Source organism: Lithobates pipiens, unplaced genomic scaffold, assembly GCF_037356315.1.
Source record: "Lithobates pipiens isolate NorthernLeopardFrog02 unplaced genomic scaffold, aLitPip1_a1.2 Scaffold_28, whole genome shotgun sequence".
Lineage (NCBI taxonomy): Eukaryota > Metazoa > Chordata > Amphibia > Anura > Ranidae > Lithobates > Lithobates pipiens.
The window spans coordinates 156381598-156402119 of NW_027507789.1; the positions used below are offsets into that span (position 1 = coordinate 156381598).

At 43.3% G+C, this 20522-nt stretch overlaps 1 protein-coding gene across 1 annotated transcript in view; it reads right to left on the minus strand.

Moving 5' to 3' along the window:
• The window catches only part of CBX1 (chromobox 1), a 94181-nt gene that overhangs the window by 60956 nt on the left and 12703 nt on the right, over positions 1-20522 (minus strand). Inside the window, exon 2 of the mRNA XM_077459755.1 lies at positions 11970-12139. Coding sequence (XP_077315881.1) covers positions 11970-12082 — 113 coding nt within the window. The 5' untranslated portion in view covers positions 12083-12139. The remainder of the gene's footprint in view (positions 1-11969; positions 12140-20522) is intronic.

Consider the following 20522-nt stretch of genomic DNA (forward strand, 5'->3'; position numbering starts at 1 on the left):
AAATTTTATAACAAACTATTAGGCCTCTTTCACACGGGGCGGATCAGTAATGATCCGCCCCGTGAAGATCCGCTCGCTCAGCGGGGATCGCTCCGTTGTCCCCGCTGAGCTGGCTGCGGACAGGGCGGTCTCCGCACACTGTGCGGGGACCGCCCTGTCAGCTCTCCATTCTCCTCTATGGGGATCGGATGATCACGGACCGTCTGTCCGTGTTCATCCGATCCGCTCTGCAGACGGATAGAAAAATAGGATTTTCCTCCGTCTGCTGAATCGGACTGTTGCGGAGGAGGACGAAATCGGGTGTCTGCGGATGCTCATCCGTAGACACCCGCTATCCCATAGGGATGAATGTATGCCCGTATTTCATCCGCAAACGGATGGATGAAATACGGACATACCATCCACATGTGTGAAAGGGGCCTTAAACATGATTATTTTTTATTTTTTTCATCTTTTTTTGTTTGTTTAGCAAAAAATAAAACTCCCAGCTGTAATTAAATACCACCAAAAGAAAACTCTATTTGTGGGAAAAAAATGCTAAAAATGTCATTTGGGTACAGTGTTGTATGCCCGCGCAATTGTCATTCAAAGTGCATCAGCGCTGAAAGCTGAAAATTGGTCTGGGCAGGAGGGGGGTTTAAGTGCCCAGTAAGCAAGTGGTTAAGTGAAAATTGTGATGTCAAAAGGCTCTATACAGTTTGGATATGTACTTTATCTCAGATACTCGCCAACATTGAACAACTTATTACTGTGCATAATATACAAAATATTATATAAATATACACATAGTTGTTACATACCCTGGCAGAATTTATGATTTCTTGGCCATTTTTCAGAGAATATGAATAACACAAAAACTTTCACTCATGGTTAGCATTTTGCTGAAGCCATTTATTATAAATCAACTGTGTTTACTCTTTTTAAATCAGAATGGCAATAGAAACTGCCCAAATGACCCTGATCAAAAGTTTACACACCCCAATTATTAATACTGTGTATTGCCCCCTTTAACTGCTTGCCGCCCGATGGCCATCTTATAACGGCCAGGCAGTGTATGACATCCATTTAAACAGGACATGCGCGCAATCGTGTGACACCGCTCGCCACGAGGCGGGTGAACGGCCATTAGGTATGGCTGTTTACCACGTGATCACAGACGGTACCGCCCCACTTTGCATGGCGTATGCGCACAATCACGCTGCGCGTGCACATCGTGACATGTTCCCGGGAACACTGCTCGTCACCGACGCTGGTAAACAACCATTTGCCGGCAGCTGTTTACCGTGTGATCGGCTGTGATCCTTTCGCAGCCGATCACTAAAAATAAACAGAGCGGTAATGAGATTTTACCAGGTTCTCCTCACACAACGATCGTGTGTGAGAAGGAGATTGCTGTAACATCTCGTTACCACTTAGCGTACACCAACACACAGATTGCCGCCCCCCCAATAAAGAGGATCTGTCATCACCAATCATTGTACCTGTCACAGTCCATCTGAGTACTCGAGTACCTGTCACAGTTCATCTGAGTACCTGAGTAGCTGTCACAGTTCATAGGAGTATCCGAATACCAGTCACCAACCCATCTGAGTATCTATCTGTAGCCAATCAGGGTACCCGAGTACTTGTCACCAGGCCATAAGAGTACCCCAGCACCTGTCACCAGCCCATCAGAGTACCCGGGTACCTGTCTGCAGCCCATCGGAGTACCCGAGTACCTATCTGCAGCCCATCCCTAATAGAATATACGTTGGGGTGTTTGCTTTCCAAAATGGGGTCATTTTGTGGGTAATTCCACTGTCCTGGTGCTTAAATACCTTCAAAAGTGTGATAGGTAGGAATGAGATCATTTATGCTCCTAGAACACCTGAAGGTAATACTTCAACGTTGGGCCTCTGTATGTGGCCAGGCTGTATAAATGTCTCACACGTGGTATCGCCATACTCAGGATGAGTAGCAGAATGCATTTTGGGATGTAATTTGTGCTATATACATGTCATGTGTTACAAATATAAATTGACTACTTTTAAAGTTTATTTTTTTTCTCACATTTTCCAAAAACGTCTGAAATAAAAAAAAATGAACCATTCAAAAGACTCATTATGCCTCAGATTATACGTTAGGGTGTTTGCTTTCCAAAATGGGTCATTTTGTGGGCAATTCCATTGTCCAAGTGCTCCAGGGCCTTCAAAAGTGTAATAGGTGGTTGAGAAATTAGATGCGTCATTTATGCTGCTGAAGAGCGTCTGAAGGTGCTACTTCAATGTTGGCCCTTTGTATGTAGCCAGGCTGTGTAAAAGTCTAACATGTGGTATCGCCATACTCGGGAAGAGTAGCAGAATGTATTTTGGGGGTGCAATTTGTTGTATGCATATGCTGTGCATGAGAAACAACCTGATAATATGACAATTTTGTAAAAAAATAAAAATAAATAAAAACCTAATTTTGCAAAGAATTGTGGGAAAAAATGACAACTTAAAAAAACTTACCATGCTACTTACTTAATATCTTGGAATGTATACTTTCTAAAAAGGGGTAATTTGGGGGGGGGGGGGGGGGGTATTTGTACTTTCCTGACTTGTTAGTGTCTCAAGAAAGGAGATACATCTGATGTACTGAAGGCCTGATCAGATGTGATACATTTTCAGTGATTGGCACCATCATTTGTAGACTCTATAACTTTCACAAACACCAAATAATATACACTAATGTGGGTTATTTTTACCAAAGATATGTAGCAGTATAAATTTTGGCCAAGTTTATGAAGAAAAATTGCTAATTAGCAAAATCTTATGACAGAAACAAAGAAAAAGGCTTTTTTTATTTTCACAAAATTTACGTTTTAATTTATAGCACAAAAAAAAAAAATCAAAAACCCACTAGTGATTAAATACCACTAAAAGAAAGCTCTATTTGTGTGGAAAAAAGGACGCAAGTTTCATATGGGTACAGTGTTGCATGACTGAGTAATTGTCATTCAAACTGTGACTGCGCTGAAAGCTGAAAATTGGTCTGGTCAGGAAGGGGGTGTAAGTGCACTGTATTGAGGTGGTTAATCAAAGGAAGGAGCCGGCCCCCTCCCCATCCTGAAACATTCTCTGCAGCAGCTAGTGGGAGAGGAGAGGGTTGGTAGGCTGGCACTACTGCAGTGGGAGGGGAGACACAGAGAGCACATAGGGCGCTGGGCAGAAAAATATTGAGGAACAGGGGAGATGGCATTTACTGGTACCAATCCTTTTTCCTCCAGCAGCCCCTAATTGCCAGTGGGAGGGGGGAGGAGGAGAGGCGGCTTTCAGCGGCATCAGGGGTTAAGGAGATCGGTACCAGTAAAAACCGCCCTCCTGACCAAGTTTCAGAGGTTGGCAAGGAAGGTTTAATGTCTACCCATCACCTACTCATGATCGACTGTTGTTGACCCCCGCTGTATAGAGACCAGCTCAAGCAGCACTGTAGAGAGGAATCTTGATTGTGGCCAATAGAAGATGAATTCCAAAAATAAAATTAGCTAGCAAAGATTGGTTAATCTTTGTAGAGTAGAACTATAAAGTCCATACTCCTAGAACAGTAGCAAAAAAAAACAAACAAAAAACACACAAACAACAACAACTTGGCGTGATGGGTACAGGAGGGATCGTTCTGAACTGGCCCCAATTCTTCTGTTTGCCAGCATCCAATCCTCAATATAATTAGACTGTATCTGAATTCTTGTGTCCCTCAATGGATAGTAGAAATTACATGCAAGACATGTTGCTCAGATACCACTGCCACGTGGAGGTTGCAGGTAGCCACATCACATGCTAGAAGAGACATTAGGCTGTACAGTTATTAGTTGGTTTTAAAAGTAGCATACAAACCCTGTTATCTGTGTATTATGGTATGTCACATTTGACCCAATTTCTGATGTGACCTTCACTGTACATACTTGATTATTGTTATAAAGAGTAGATAAAAAAGGGGATTTAAAGCAGTATTGAACCCAAAAGCAAACACATTTTATTGCAGCTAACAAATTCTTAGACATAATTGCTGCATTTGTTTTCTTCTCACTTTGATCTGGTGGTCTATCCAGCAAGTTTGTTGTTTAACAGAACAAGATGTCTGTTAACTGTAGAAAAAAAAAAAAAAAAACATTTACCATGGACGGGGTGATTACAATGAACAGCTTTTATTATTGTAAAACCTTTACCCCAAAAGAAACCAGTTTCTGTAACTGCCTGTAAAGCTGCAATGTGAGCTGGAGTTAAGCTTTAATTTGTTAGTGTATCTAAATCTACTAGTACATCTAACACTCCCCTACCCCCCCAGACTGTCTACGCTGCTCCCCTATGTTCCTGCTTCCAGAGTGGGAGCACTCTAATACAGTTGGTGTGTTACTGGCCAGATCACAAGGTAAAAACAGAGAGGGGGAGTGGAGAAATGCCAAAAATGAAAATGAATGCAGCCACCACATCTACTGGCAGGCTGCAATATATATATACACATACACATATATATATATATATATATATATATATACATACATACATACATATATATACATATACATATACATACACATACATACACACACACACACACAATATACACACACACACACACACACTTTTTATGCTTCGCCAATAGGCTTGCAACTTTCCGACACACAAGCCACATCGGTTTGTAAGCACCTCACCTCCTTTTGTCCATTCAAAATGTTTACAAAAGCATTTGAGTGGACAGGGAGGAGAGGAGGGCAGATAATGCATCTTGTAAGTAAAAGAGCCACAAGCTTCCTGTCAGAAAGCTGCAAATATAGCAAAAGCTATTACTTCCCAACATGAAAGTGCAAACTATAAAGAAGCCAATAACAATTAAAAAGGTATTATAAACCTTTCTACCTGCACCTTGTGTTTTTCACCTGCATAAACTGTGCATTGATCATGAAGTTCCATGTTGTCATTTGCTGACCTGCATGCATACCTTATAGTAGAGTAAATCTTCACATTCCTCTGTCAGAAGTTTGTTTGTATTCTAACATGAGGCACAGGTTAATACATGACCTCTGTCTGTAGTCTAAGAACTGACACTTCCTGTGAAGAAATTACATATCACACAATCCCTGAGTCTCTCACTCTAGCTAATCAGTAATTAAATCTGACATAGACCATGCAGGCAGAGCAGTTAACAGGGGGATCACCATGCAGCCTTTCATCACATTAGCAATCCCACATTTGTGATACAATATATAGAGGAAATGGTGAGGCATGGCTTGTGATCTGGTACAAGAAGCTGCTTGACCCTTTAGTGAACAGGGACAAGCTAGGTGAATGAATACAAGGACATACATATTGATCTGCCATGACACTACCAACTGTGGTAACATCATATATGAGCCCACTATTTAAATGGTAAGGTAAACAAAAATGACACAGGCTACAACTATGTTTGTGTATCACCAAGGCAGATTGATGGGAAGAGTAGTTTACAAAACTATGATAAGGTTTCTGTGTGCCTTCCTTTAAACTTACATGAAAGGACAGGGACACTGCAGTTCTGGCAAGATCAACAGGTTATTTTTGTAAATGACAAAAATGTTCTTAGCTTGGGGAAAAAAAAAACAAAAAAAAACCTAATACAGCCGCCACATTTGGTAAGCTGCAATATATTAAGCCTTTGTTTTATGGCCGGTTCACACCAAGAACGTGTGCTGCATTCCCATGCAGTGAAATTTTGCAACAGATTAATTTGAACGGGCTGCAAACTGCACTAGAACATGGAAAAAGCAGTGCATGCACTACTTTTAAAAATGTGCCGCACCAAACTGTATGGTACTGTGGTACTATGTGATTTGGTGCCTGCCAACGCAATGCGTTTAGGGCATCATTAACCATAAATTGGCACCCTTATGCAGATTGCAAGGCCAGTGCGATGACCTGCGGTGTATGAAATGCAAACGGAATGGGCTTTTCCCCACGCCTGCTGTGTTCTGACGTGAACCACCCCCAATGACCTTTCAATTGATCCTTCAGCTCCCACCCTAACTATATTTTATGTTCTATTAACTGCGGCCTTCCACCCTTCCCCCAACTGCCATCTACAGCTTCAATCTCAAACTGTACTATTAAAAAGACTGGTTATTCTTCCATCAGTATATTGGAAATATTTTGTGGCCACTTTCATCATTACCTGTATTTGCATACCAAAAAAAAAAAAACTAAGAAAAAAGAGCTCTGAGTTCCTCCTCTTCTCCGTGTGCCAACATAGGAAGCCACTTTCTAGTGTGGCACACCTGTGGACTTGATCGCGAGCCACATGTCCATTGACATACAGCGTGTTCGGTTCTGCTCCGTTGTCACTGGATTTGATTGACAGCATCAGGAGCCACTGGAGGGGAGAGGGAGCCACTCCTCTCGGGGACAGTGCTGGATCACAATCAGGCCAAGTATTTTAGGGGGACCTGACAATAGAAGGTTACCTTAATGCAGTGAATGCACTAAGGTAAAAAAACCTTCAGCCTTTACAACCACAAAAAAAGTACAATTACCAACTATAAAATGTTCCTAAATTATAGCCAGATGTATCAAGCCTTTCATAGTTTTATTTGTTAGGGTGCCACATGGCTTTGTTCAGCCCTCCTTATACAACAGCTACAGATAGTGATGGTAATAAGTGAACATGTGTTGTCAAGCTCAGAATTAGGAAGCAGAGCAGATAAAAGTATGGAGATTACCTACACAACCAAAATCATAATTCAGTGGCTGTACAAATGAACCTGAATAGCTTACAGCAGAACTTTTTGCTTTCAAACAATGCTGAAAGCCCCTTTCCCTCATCTCTCAGCAATTCTTAATCTTGTGTACACTGCCCGCTTCACCTGCCCAGTACATCCTAGATTCCTAACACATGCCTGGCATCTGCAAGATGATGACAAGAATGGAGCTGGGTGCAAGAGGAATGACTGGCACCCAGAAAGAAAAAAAAAAAAAAGGGGGGGGGGGGGGCAGCAATAGACAGCGACTAGCAACAGCTGTTATCTGTCAGTGCTGGAGGAGGGCAAACAGCCAGGCAAGTCAGACATAATGACACAGCATGAACAGGATAACTAGAGTTTGGCGTTAAATTCTCAGTAAAAATATTCCCCAACCTCTCCAAGGCACCCTCTGATGCCTATACTTACCTCTGCCCCGGCTCACTCATTGTCACAGGCAAACACAAGTAGCAGCCAACAAAAGCTTGTGATAAGTCCACTCTGAACAGCAACCTTTCTCCTTACCTATATCGTTCTGTGCTGCATTGTAAAGAAGTAATTGATACATTACAATTTTCTACATACGCAAATACTTCAGAAGCGTTGGTCGTTTCAGAAGCGCTTTACCGCTGTTATAGCGGCGCTTTTCGGGCAGTAGCGGGCGCTTTTACCCCCAAAGCTTTAAAGACAGGTTATAAGCGTCCATGATGTGGCACTTCTGAAGCGGTGCCCATTCATTCCAATGGGCAGGGGCAGTGTGGGAGCAGTGTATACACAGCCCCAGAGTTGCAAGACTTTTTTCCTGTCCTGCAAGCGCACCGTCCCCAGTATGAAAGCACTCGGGCTATAGAGGCAGTTTTCGGGTGCTTTACAGGCATTATTTTTAGCGCTAAAACACCTGAAACCTGCCTCAGTGTGAAAGGATCTACAAGTAAAAGGTGTTTGAGGGGGCCCAGGACAGGTTAAGGTGGTGGGTTTGGCGATATATTGTTCTTACAAGTCTGCTTTAACCTCTTGCCGCCTGCACAACACATACGCAGAAGCAAAAGGATGGAATTTAACTCGCACAAGCTGCACGTGTTGCTGGGCGACTGATGTTTGTGCTGAAAGCGCACTCACCGTGTGCTCTTGGAATAGAGACTGAGATGTCAAAGACCACTCTCAGTCTCGACCAACTATGGGTCGCTGGTGGGACATTCAGAAATTTTTAACCCTTTTGCTGCTGGACAGTGTACAGACCTACAGAACCATTTCCAACAGTTAGCTGCATTTCCCCTTCTGCTGTAAACTCATGATCACAACAACTAATAGAATAAAAGAATAGATGTGATCAGTGGCTGACAACCTGCTGACTGCAGCTATTCACCTAAACAGTAACCCCCCCCACTACAGCTGCCATGCCCTAAGCTCCTCTGCTTCCCTCAAAGCTTCACATTCCTCAACCATCTGCCTGCACCCTCTATAAAATGCCCCCACCACTTATATCTGCCCCCTCTGTTTACTAGGTTTTCAGTTTGTGAAGGAACAGGTAGCCTACATACAGAGCACCTAGGAAGATAAAGGACTTGTTCACACAGGGCATACCTCAAAGTACACCCATGTGCATCCCTGTGTGGATAAACACGGCCCCACAAGTGTTCCATGCATCCCCAAGCAGGAAGTTCAATTGATGTAAATTGGGATGCAGCAGCTGCACAGGCAACTACTGCTTTCAATTAAACATCTCTCTGCACATTGTATGCGTTTAGGGCCGTGCACCTGCACCACTGACAAATGGGGGAGCAGCTGCTGTGTTCGTGCAGCTACTGCATCCCAACTGACATCAATATGACTGTAGCAGCACACATTTTCACGTGCAGACAGAGCTGTATTTTGGCTCATCGATTACTATAGTGCTGCATTTAGATGCATACAAAACTGTCTGCATCCAAAAGCAGTGTTTATTTCTGCCCGTGTAAGGGGGCTCTAAGGAAGTAGAATGTTATTGCCATTAGCCACCTATCAGATTGGGGAGCACCACCAATATGATTTCAGGGGTGGGGTTTAGAATTGTGTAAATGGAGGATACCTGCTGCTAGGTGTGTATAAAGACGACACAGAAATGTAGACGATTTACAGTTATGCTTTATGCTTGGAGTTCTGCATAGGATTACATTTCTATTATCTTTGAACGCCATATGCAGCACCAATCTTTTTTTTTTTCAGTCATTCTGTTTTTTAATCCCTTCTAGTTAGTTTTTCTCTGGTAACTGCACAAGAGAAAAGGGACATCAACACAGTGAAAACAGTGACGTGTTGTATTTTTGAAATGAGAAAGAAAAAAGAATTTGAATTTAATGTATTTGTGGAAAAACAGGAAATAAAAAGCTAAAATCAGGCTCAACAAAACATATTACTTCCTGTGTGATGAGAAAACTTATAAATAACACCATTGACAATTGTCTATACATAAAAAAAAACAAAAAAACACACACCCTTACCTGATGACCAAGAGCAAAGCCCCTTGAGAAGGTGTTTTTTTTTTTTTTTTTTTTTTTTTTTACTTTCTTTATTTATATCACATAAGTCCAGAGGGGGGGAACAACAATCAAAAGAGGCAACAGAGACATTACTTTCTTACATAGATATATCTTATATCCTATAGAACATATTCCATTTTCCTCTTCCTTTATATAAATTAAACCAAATTGTTCTATCTACACATTGCGTCTTCCAGTTTATATAAATTATCTATCTATTCCAGTTTTATCTATTATAATTCTCATTTCCCCCAGTTATAGCTCCCCCAAACTTCCCTCATCTTTTATCTATTTTTTTTTTAACCCTTACCCCAAAAAAAAAAAAATATTATTATTTACCCCCCTCCCCTATCCTCTCACCCCCCGCGGGAGACAAGTACTTCCCAGCCCCCTCTATTTAGCCACATTGCAATTGAAGGTGGCCTGGGTTCTTTCCATCTGAGTGCGATTCCTGCCTTAGCTACATTAACTAGATGGCATATCACCGATTTCCTATATGTTTGTAAAGGTATTTCTGTACAATGAAGCAAAAAAAAAAAAAGGCCAGGTCTTCTGGTATGATGTAAATTTTTGAGAGATCTTTTGTACTTCTAGCCAATATTGTCTTATCTTAGGGCATTGCCAAAATATATGCAAAATATATCCTTATTACACCGCCAACAACGGTCAGAAGCCTCTGGAAAGAAATTACAGAGTTTTGAAGGGGTATAATACCACTGTGTCAATATCTTATAATTAGATTCCTGAGTTCGCGAGCAGATCGATGAGTTCAATGCCAGATATATAATCTTCTGCCGTTGTATGGGTGAAAAGGTCTTTCCCAGGTCCTTCTCCCATTTCTCAATTCCAGGCATTTTAAAACCTTCTGGAGGTTAAAACGTGTTTACACTTGCAAGTTGGGGGGCAGAAAAAACCACACAGTTGAGTCATATTTTTACCTACCCCAACCATTCCTGCTTTAGCTGCAAAGGCAGTGACCAGGGGTGTACACATGCCAAAGATGCGATGCTTTGCAGCAGTAACTATACCCCCCGTGGCACTACCTCCCACTGAACGTGACAAATTTGAGCAAATGGGGCAGTGGTGCAACTGCTGTGGAGTGGCAGTGCAATACTTAATGGGTTAAGCAGGTGATGAGGTGGTGACATATTGCCTCCTCTCCGCCTGTCAAATGTCTCTGAAAAGGGATCTGAACGCAGCCCATGCCATAACTGTAAATCTGGCCTGTAGGGACATTAATGCAGCAAATTCACAATGAATGTAGATTCAAATCTGAATGTCTGTCAGTCTTTTTTTCTGTGCATTGGTGATCTTGGGCAGCAAACTGACATATTTGTACAGGTCTGTAACAGATTTAAGCTGAATTTACCCCCATATTTTACCCTGAGAAGCAATTTGGGGTTGATCGCTTTTCAGAGAGCAGTACAGGTGCAGTTGACAGGCATTTGGGAGGCGATACTGTTTATTTTTTATTTATTTTTTTACAGCCAAACAGGTTTTTTCAATGGGAACCAAAATAGAGCCAACAAATATGACTTTTCCTGGACAGACCTGACTGCTGATTTAGAGAGAAGAGCACAAATTTTAATAAATACCACCAGATCTCAGCACAGCATTCTTCCTAGTGTCTTCTGCTCCATTATTAGTTTCCAGTATTAGGTGGTATACAAAATATAGAAAACATTTGCCTGATTTCTGCTCCGTGCCAGATACGTCCAACCCAGAAATGGAATACTATTTAAAAATACAACACCTTTCCTAAACTTTATTATCTTAAAGCAGAGTTCCGGCCAAAATATGACTTTTAAAATATCCCAAGAATACTCATGCCTCATGCAAAGTAACAAAGGTATGCTGTAAACTTTGCCTAGTTTTCTATTAGTACAGCATGGTTTCCTTACTTTGTGAAGTTTCTGCACAGCACGGCCATCTCCAGTGTGGGCATCTGAAGCCATTGTCCGTCCTGGATTCCGTACATGCTGGCTACCCAGCATGCACCTGCCAATCTCGTGCATATGCAGTGGGATTTTGGTCAGCTTGGCATGGCTGTGCTGAACAAGATTTTCCACAGACGCCAATGTCAAATATTATTGGAGCCATGCGATGCCAAGCATTTCCATAGATGCCATGCCAAGCTGACCAAGATCTGCCAGGAGCCAACGCAAAACCGGAAATGACTCACTGTGCCGCAGCCCCCTAGAGAAGGAAGTGAAATTAGATATAGGCATAAATCAGGTAAGTGAACAGAAAAAATAAATAAAATTGCCAATTCATTTTAAGGATGCACATTAGTGCTGCATGGTGAGGAATGAAAAATGTGGGTGGAACTCCGCTTTAAGTCTTAATATGCATCTTAGGTTTTATCATTTAGTATGCTGTCACTAAATGTTTTGTTTCTCTGTTTCAGCTGCATACACTATATCAGTTATAGCAGTGATTCTCAACCAGGGTTCCTCCAGCATTGGGCAATTTCTGCCTCTTGGGTAAGTTCCCACTGACACCAGTCATCTTTTTAGCTATCTGTAAGGAGGTAATTCTTCCCAATGACCCCCAGTGTAAGGACCATTCTTCCCACTGACCATCACACTAATGTATCATGAGTTGTAAATTTTTAGCAGGGGTTCCCTGAGACTGGAGAACTATTTCAAGGGTTCCTCTGTGTTGAAAAGGTTGAGAAAGGCTGAGCTAAAGTATGGACAAGCCTCCAAGATTAAAGTACTTACTTTGAGAAACCTTTCCACTTCAGAAGATATTCAACTTTTCCTTTAACAACCCGCCGATCCAAGACTTTCTCCACCACGTATTCCTCCTCCTCTTCATCTGCCACTTCTTCCATCTTCTTTTTATTTTGCTTCTTTCCCGTAGCGGTCGCCAGTTTCCTGGTTTAGTGGGCCTGGAAGGTAAGGAAAGAAAAAATAAATAATAAAAAATGTAAAAAAAAGGGGAGGGGCAAGGACACTAAACCAAATATTCCTGAAATTTCAGTATATCTTTTAAGCCTTTCCATGCAGAGGCATTTTTGCAATGGTTTAAAATTTTTAGGCCTAAAGTAAAAAAATAAATAAAAAAAATAAAATAAATAAAAAAAAAAAAAAAAAAAAAGCGCTACTCTACATCCTTTACATTTTGGAGAATATGCCCATAAGCATGTGAAAACACGAGTGGCAGCGTTACGAATGTACAACCATGCACGGCATATTGTCCAATACATACAAAACAGATCAATGTTCTCCCTTAGTATTCACAAACTCACCAACCACAGGACTGCAAGTGTGACATCTGCATGATTTACCCTCAGTGGGGGTCTCCTGCCCTGCCAGACAGGGCTCTACTGTGTGTGGTAGAGGTGTGTAAATCTCAGGGATACAGGGACAGAAATTCAAATGCTGTAATGGGTAAAAACTATAAACCACACACACACACTATATTGTCAAAAAATACTGGGACGCCTGCCTTTACACCCACATGAACTTTAATGACATCCCAGTCTTAGTCCATAGGTTTTAATATTAAGTTGGCCCACCCTTCGCAGCTATAACAGCTTCAACTCGTCTGGGAAGGCTTTCCACAAGGTTTAAGAGGGTGTTTGACCATTCTTCCAGAAGAGCATTTGTGAAGTCCGGCACTGATGTGGATGAGAAGGCCTGGCTTGCAGTTTCCACTCCAATTCACCCCAAAAAGTGTTCTATTGGGTTAAGGTCCGGATACTGTGCAGGCCCAGTAAAGTTCCTCTAACCCACACTCATCCATGTCTTTATGGACTCGTGTGTGTGTGTGTATATATATATATATAACGTGGTTGGAATATCATGATGAAGTGTCTATTCCAACAATAAAAAAAATATAATTTTTATATATATATATATATACACACACATTTATTACACACACACACACACGCTTTATATGCCTGACATATCAGCTTTGGTTCATCGACCTTAATCATATACAATAAATGTTTGCTAGCACATCCTTCCCTTACTGTGGAACTGAACTGCAAGAGTTAACAGAAGAATCACACCTGCTCCGAGAATACACCCAAAAGTTAACACCAAGAACATAGCTATGACCGGTTGCTATTTCCTCATATGGACAACTAATTTTTATATACATTATATATACGCGTGTGTATTTTGTGGTTGCCTAGTGTTCAGCAAGATATCTTGTGGACGTGTTAGTGGTTTAGAAATTAAATACATTTGTATATTAAATATAAAAAAGGTTATTCTTACTGCCAAGCAGTAAAAACAGCTTATCTGTAAAATCCTTTTCTTTGAAGTACATCAGGGGACACAGAGCCATAGTAGTTACTATGTGGATTATAGGTCACCTTCAGGTGATGGACACTGGCACGCCCTAAATAAAAAAAATTGCACTCCCTATATAACCCCTCCCACTGGTGGGAGCACCTCAGTTTTGTAGCAAAGCAATATAGGTCAGGGCTCGACAAACCCCAGCCTAAGCTGCCACCAGCCCACTCACCATTGATGCCCCAGACATGCAGCAGCATTAACACTGACTGCCGTCCTCCTCCACACTCAGCGGCGCCGCGCTAAGTGTGTGAAACTGACAAGCAACGGAAAGAGGAGGATCTGTCAGATTTCAGCTTGATGTCGAGGTGGGAGGGACCCGGTCAGACTGGGCGGGACCCGGCAGCTATCAAACACCAGCCAATGGGATCTGGGCGGGCCGCTACGTGTATGTGGCCCGCCCCTCTTCTTAAGCAGCCCAATAGTTGGCTGGTGTTTGATAGCTGCCGAATCCCGCCACCTGGCCGGACCCCGCCCACCCCGACATCAAGCTCAAATCTGACAGATCCGCCTCTCTGTTACGTGTAAGTTTCACACCCCAGCTGGGTCCTGCCCATTCCGACATTAACCACTTGAGACCCGCGCTATAGCCAAATGACGGCTACAGCGCGGACCTCCTTTGCCGGAACTACTCTATTGACGTCGTCCGGTGCATGAGCGGCCTGCGCGCCCCCTGAGAGGCGCGCGCGACGGGCTCTGTGATCGGCGAGTCTATGAGACTCGCCTGCTCACGGATCCGAGCAAGGGGTCGATCCTGACCCCTTACCACGTGATCAGCTGTCAGCCAATGACAGCTGATCATGTGATACAACGGAGCCGGTAATCGGCTATTATTCCTCCTCGCGCTGACAGCGCGAGAAAAAAAAAAAAAAAAAAAAAGAGCCGATCACCGGCGGCCGTGATTGGGACATCAGTCCCGATCACGGCCAGCTTACTAGTACCCACCTGCCCCCCTCAGGAATAAATAAGTGCCCCCCGTAAGTGCCACCCAGCAGTGCCCACAGTGCCACCCACAATCTGCCTCAACGGTGCTGCACCCCTGTGCCACATATCCGTGCCCATCAGTGCCACCTATCAGAGCCACCTATCAGTGCCCATCAGTCCCATCTATCAGTGGTACCTATCAATGCACCTTAGTGCCACCCATCCGTGCCACCTTATCTGTGCCCATCAGTGCCGCCTTATCTGTGCCCATCAGTGCCGCCTTATCTGTGCCTATTAGTGCCGCCTTAACTATGCCTATCAGTGCAGCCTATCAGTGCGCCTCATCCGCGCACTTCAATGAAGGAGAAAAATGACCTGTTTGCAAAATTTTATAACAAACTATTAAACATGATTTTTTTTAATTTTGCATCTTTTTTTGTTTGTTTAGCAAAAAATAAAACTCCCAGCTGTGATTAAATACCACCAAAAGAAAGCTCTATTTGTGGGAAAAAAAATGATAAAAATTTCATTTGGGTGCGGTGTTGTATGACCACGCAATTGTCATTCAAAGTGCATCAGCGCTGAAAGCTGAAAATTGGTCTGGGCAGGAGGGGGGTTTAAGTGCCCAGTAAGCAAGTGGTTAAGCTAAATTCTGACAGCTCCTCTGTTACATTTCAGTAACAGAGTGCTCTGTGTGAAACCTACCAGTGCCATCTGCCAGTGCCAATCAGTGCCACCTGCCGCCACCAATCAGTGCCACCTGCTAGTGCCAACCAGTGCCACCACCAATACCACCTGCCACTGCCAACCAGTGCCACCACCAATCAGTGCCAACTAGTGCCAGCGCCAACCAGTGCCACCTGCCAACACCAACCAGTGCCACCGCCAATCAGTGCCATCTGCCAGTGACAACTAGTTCCACTTCCAAACAGGGCCACCTGCCAATCAGTGCCACGTGCCAGTGCCACCTGCCAGTTCCAAACCAGTGTCACCTGCCAATGCCAACCAGTGTCACCTGCCAATGCCAACCAGTGTCACCTGCCAATGCCATCTGGCAGTTCCACGTGCCTGCCAGTGGCAACCATTGCCACCTGCCACCGCCAATCAGTGCCACCTGCCAGTGCCAACCAGTGCCATTGCCAATCAGTGCCACTTGTCACCACCTACCAGTGCAACCTGCCACCACCTATCAGTGCCACCAATCAGTGCCACCACCAACAAGGGCCACCTGCCAATCAGTGCCACCTGCCAGTGTCAGTAGTGCCACCTGCCAGTTCCAAACCAGTGTCACCTGCCAATGCCAACCAGTGTCACCTGCCAATGCCATCTGGCAGTTCTACGTGCCTGCCAGTGCCACCTGTTGTCAGCCTTACTCTTTCTGGTCAGCCCATAACCCTCATGTAACAGCGTTTCATTGGAGTTATTGACTGGGTGCTCCCTTGTGAGTTAGGGATGGGGGTGAAAATGAGTGGCGTTACCCCAGGAGCTAACAATCCCTACCACTCTAAAAAAAAAAAAAAAGAAATAACTGGCTCCTAACTTTTTAACTGGCTCCTAAATTCAAAGCAAATTTGTCAACCCTTGATATAGGTGTATACCAAAGAAGGGAGGGACCTCTGTGTCCCCTGATGTACTTCAAAGAAAAGGATTTTATAGGTAAGCCGTTTTTAAAAATACTGTTTTTCTTTTCATACATTAGGGGACACAGAGCCATAGCAGTTACTATATGGGATGTCCCAGAGCAATGCCAACTGAAGGGAGGGAGACAACAATAGTAGGGCACCAAGAGAATTAGAGCAGTGGTCATCAACCCTGTCCTCAGGGCCCACTAACAGGCCAGGTTTTATGTATTACCTTGGGGAGATGCAGACTAGAATACTGCAATCACTGAGCAGCAAATTATATCACCTGTGATGTATTTCAGTTATCTTGTATACCTGGCCTGTTAGTGGGCCCTAAGGACAGGGTTGATGACCACTGGATTAGAGCACTCATACTGCTGCCTGCAGTACATTGCGCCTAAAAGCGATATCCTCATGATCTTTTACATCTACTTGATAGAATCTGGTAAATGCATGGATTGAAGACCAAGTTGCGGCCTTGCAGATCTGAGCCATGGAGGCCTGGTGATTCACCGCCCAAGAACACTAACAGCCCTGGTGGAGTGCCTTTAAAATGAAGAAGGAAGAATTCTCTTCTTTTAAGCCAAAGCTTGAACAATCAATTGACAAATCCACCTAGAAATCGTAGATTACGATGCTGCCTGTCCTCTTTTAGGACCGTCAGGCAACAGAAAGAAAAAACATCTGTTTTTATGCATCTGAGCGGTCACCTTTAAATACATCTTGACTGCTCTCACCACATCAAGAGAACGCAGGGACCATTTTTTTCAGAACTTCCTTCTCTGAAAGAAAGAAGGCAGAACGATAACCTGGTTTAAATGTAAAAACCTGACACTAGCTTCGGAAGGAAATTACCGGTAGGATGAGGCCACAATACAACCTTATCCTTAAGAATAATCAAATATGACTCTTTACAAGAAAGAGCAGCCAACCCTGATACTCTTCTTGCAGAAGATATGGCAACCAGGAAAATGATGTTCCTCGTCAAGTGGACCAAGGGAAAAATCCCACATTGGCTCAAAAAGGCTGTTTTTGTAAAGCCGACAAGTCTAACTTTAAAGTTCCAGGGAATCAGGGGTGACCTAACTGGAGTATTAATCCACATTTGCCCCTGAATAAGTTACGAGCCAGAGAGTGAGAAGCAAGTGGTCATTGAAAAAACAGATAAAAGGATGATACCTGGCTTTTTTTTTTTTTTGGATATCGATCAATTGAGGCCCTGACACACTTTGGCGGATAAACGCAACAGGAAGTCCAGAGTTTGGATCTTCTTGTTCCAAGTTGACAGGATACTGTCTTGAATGGAACTGTGCATAAGGAACAGCCTCGAAGAAGCCACCATCTTTCCTAATAAACACATGCAAAGATAAATATGACCCACCAAATCAGTTCTTTTAAGGAACAGATTCTTTCCTGGGGTAAAAATACCCTTTGCAGTACTTAGGAATGATAATAGCTACAGTACACTAATCTCCTTGATGGTTTTAAGGAGGATCTTACTAGGTTGAGGATTTAATCCAAGTATTCTAGGTAGCTGACTGCGGTAACCAGACCTTGGTTTAAACAGGCTACAGATTGATCTATCAAGAGTAGATAGTCTGAGTAGGCTAGTATCGTTATACTTTGAGCCCTTAACCTGGCTAAAGGAGGGGCCAGAATCTATATACAGACTCGTGGTGCAGTAGCTAGCCTGAAAAGGTAGAGCTACAAACTGGAAATTAAGATTTTCTACCTCGAAGCGTAGAAAGTTCTGGTGAGCGGGGGAAGATCGGCACATGGAGATAAGCATCCTTGACATCGATAGATAGTTCTCCCCCTTGTAGGAAGGAGACTACTGATCAGATAAATTCCATGCAGAGAGAAAGACTTTATTTTTCTCTGGATCCTTAGGAACGTTAGAGAAAAAAATAAAAATAAATAAAACGAGGAGACGGGAACTCTTGGAACTCCAGATTGGGGCTATTGAGGAAGTCCCCCATTCGTCTTCCTGTCAGATCCATGAGAACTGCAGAAGAATTCCCCCTATTGAGCTAGCAGTCGCCTCCTGATAAGGAGGCTACAGTATCTTGTAGGTTTTCCTCCCCCAAGACCTCTTTTTGTCCCTAGGGTTAACTCTGAGGATTACCTATTGAACCTGATGGCGGATGCCATCGTGACTGCCTGGAGGCCGATGCTCCTGACACAAAAAGGAGGAGCTTTTAAAAATTAAAATATATTTACTCCTTTACTTAAATGGAAAAAAGGGGGTACTTTTACCACTAGAATTTCTTTAGATGAATAAACATCCTCAAATGGCATTTCCACTGCAAAAGGAAGACTAGCCAGGAGTTTCTGCACGGTGAAAGGAAGTTTATCCTCCGTTGATGTGCATTCCTGCACTCATGCGTTTAGATGTTTGTATTTAGCAACAATGTGCACAGAATCGTGTATAGCACCTGGTATTCCCAGGCGGTCTCCTATACAGGTACAAACTGCCGTAGGCATCTCAGCAGTTGTGCGTTTGGCTAGTTATAAGCTAGCACCTGCATGAGGACCTTGTGGAGATCCTACAAAAAAAAAAAAAAAAAAAAAAACTCACAAGCAATTATTACAAGCATAAATCTGCCAGAATTCTGAGCCTGCTGAGCAGGATACCTAGAACCCTTGTTAAACTGGCCTCACAAAGATTAAGCAATTGCTGTCAACCAGGCTGCTCAATCTGCCAGAGAAAAAAAATACGTTTTTTTGTTTTTTTTTTTAAACTGGAATTCCAACTTTATCCGTTGAATGCCTAAGCGTTTGAGCATTGTCTGCCGGATAACAGCTCTTATTCACAGAGGATATACTGTGAGAATTGCTAGTATAGCGTACTTCGTGAATTTCCACCACCATACGATAGAGTGTAAAAACTTTCTTAGGCAGAAAAAAAATAACATCTATCTGGGAGATCTTCTGATACAAAAAAGGCTTTTCCGACAATAAATGGACAGGAAAAAGCATGCACAGCCTGAGGAGGCTTTAAACGAACCCAAACACTCAGTAAAGGGAGCATAAATGTGGAGTGGACCATTCAGCAAGACCTTGAAACCAGCTGGTTCTCCCACATTTGACACCACAGAAGGAGTCATAAGCCTCACCAGGGGATTTGTTTTCTCCCGCCCTTAGTTCCCCCGTTTGAGGGTCCTGGGCCATGAAAGAGAACCTGTGCGATTAAAGTCGCTAAACTTATTATTCTAAATAGGAAACCTTCATTTTGTTTGTAAGGGCCGGTTTACACTGCGGGCGATGCGAGGCGACACGACTTGCCTCGCCGCAATCTGACAAGTTGCCCCCGTTCTGTACAATGGAACCGTTCTGAGAGGAGCGACTCGAGTCGCTCCGACTCAGAAAAAAGGTTCCTGTACTACTTCTGGGCGACCTCGGGGCGACTTGCATTGACTTCTATACAGAAGTCATTTGCAAATCGCCGCTGAGGTCGCGGCAGGTCACGGCGAGGCAAGTCGGTGTCGCCTCGCATCGCCCGCAGTGTGAACCGGCCCTAAATATTCTAACTACCAGCAAGAATAAGTCCTTACAGTTAAAGAGCACCTGTCATTTCAGATCCATCACGGCAGTGCCTGTTAGTGAGCGCTGCCATGATGGATCTGAAATGACAGGTGCCACGTCCCTCACCTTGTCCAGTCCTTGAATGGGACCGTCAGTGAGTCAAAAAAGGAGTCGCTGTGGGACAGAAATGACAGTTGCTCTTTAAAAACGATAGATTTAAATCAAGCTTTTTTACTAGAGATTTAAAATGGACTTGATTTAACCGGTTCCCAACCAGCGCACGCCGATGTACGTCGGCAGAATGGCACGGGCAGGCATATTGGCGTACAGGTACGTCCAATCGTGCCGGTCGGGACACCCGCGAGTCCGGTCGCGGGTCCCGCGGACTCGATCGCCGCGGGCATACCCGAGATCGTCTCACAGGACGGCTGAATGGAGAAGTGCCGTTGTAAACAGCATTTCTCCATTCTGCCTAGCAACTAGTGACGCTGATCTCTGCTCCATGTGATTGGAGCAGAGATCAGTGTTCACTAAATGAAAGCCCAACCCCCACAGCTAGTAACACACCCCTAGGAACACTTAACCCCTACACTGCCACCCACTGGTTAACCCCTTCACTGCCAGTGTCATTTACACAGGAATCACTGCATTTATATAGCAGTGATTGCTGTATAACTGACAATGGTCCCAAAAATGTCCAATGTGTCCACCATAAATGTCGCAGTCACAAAAAAAAATATTATAATATAAATATATATATATATATATATATATATAATATATATATATATATATATATATATATATATATATATATATGATTTATTAATAAAAATGGCATAAAACTATCCCTATTTTGTAAAACGATATAACTTTCGCGCAAACCAACCAATAA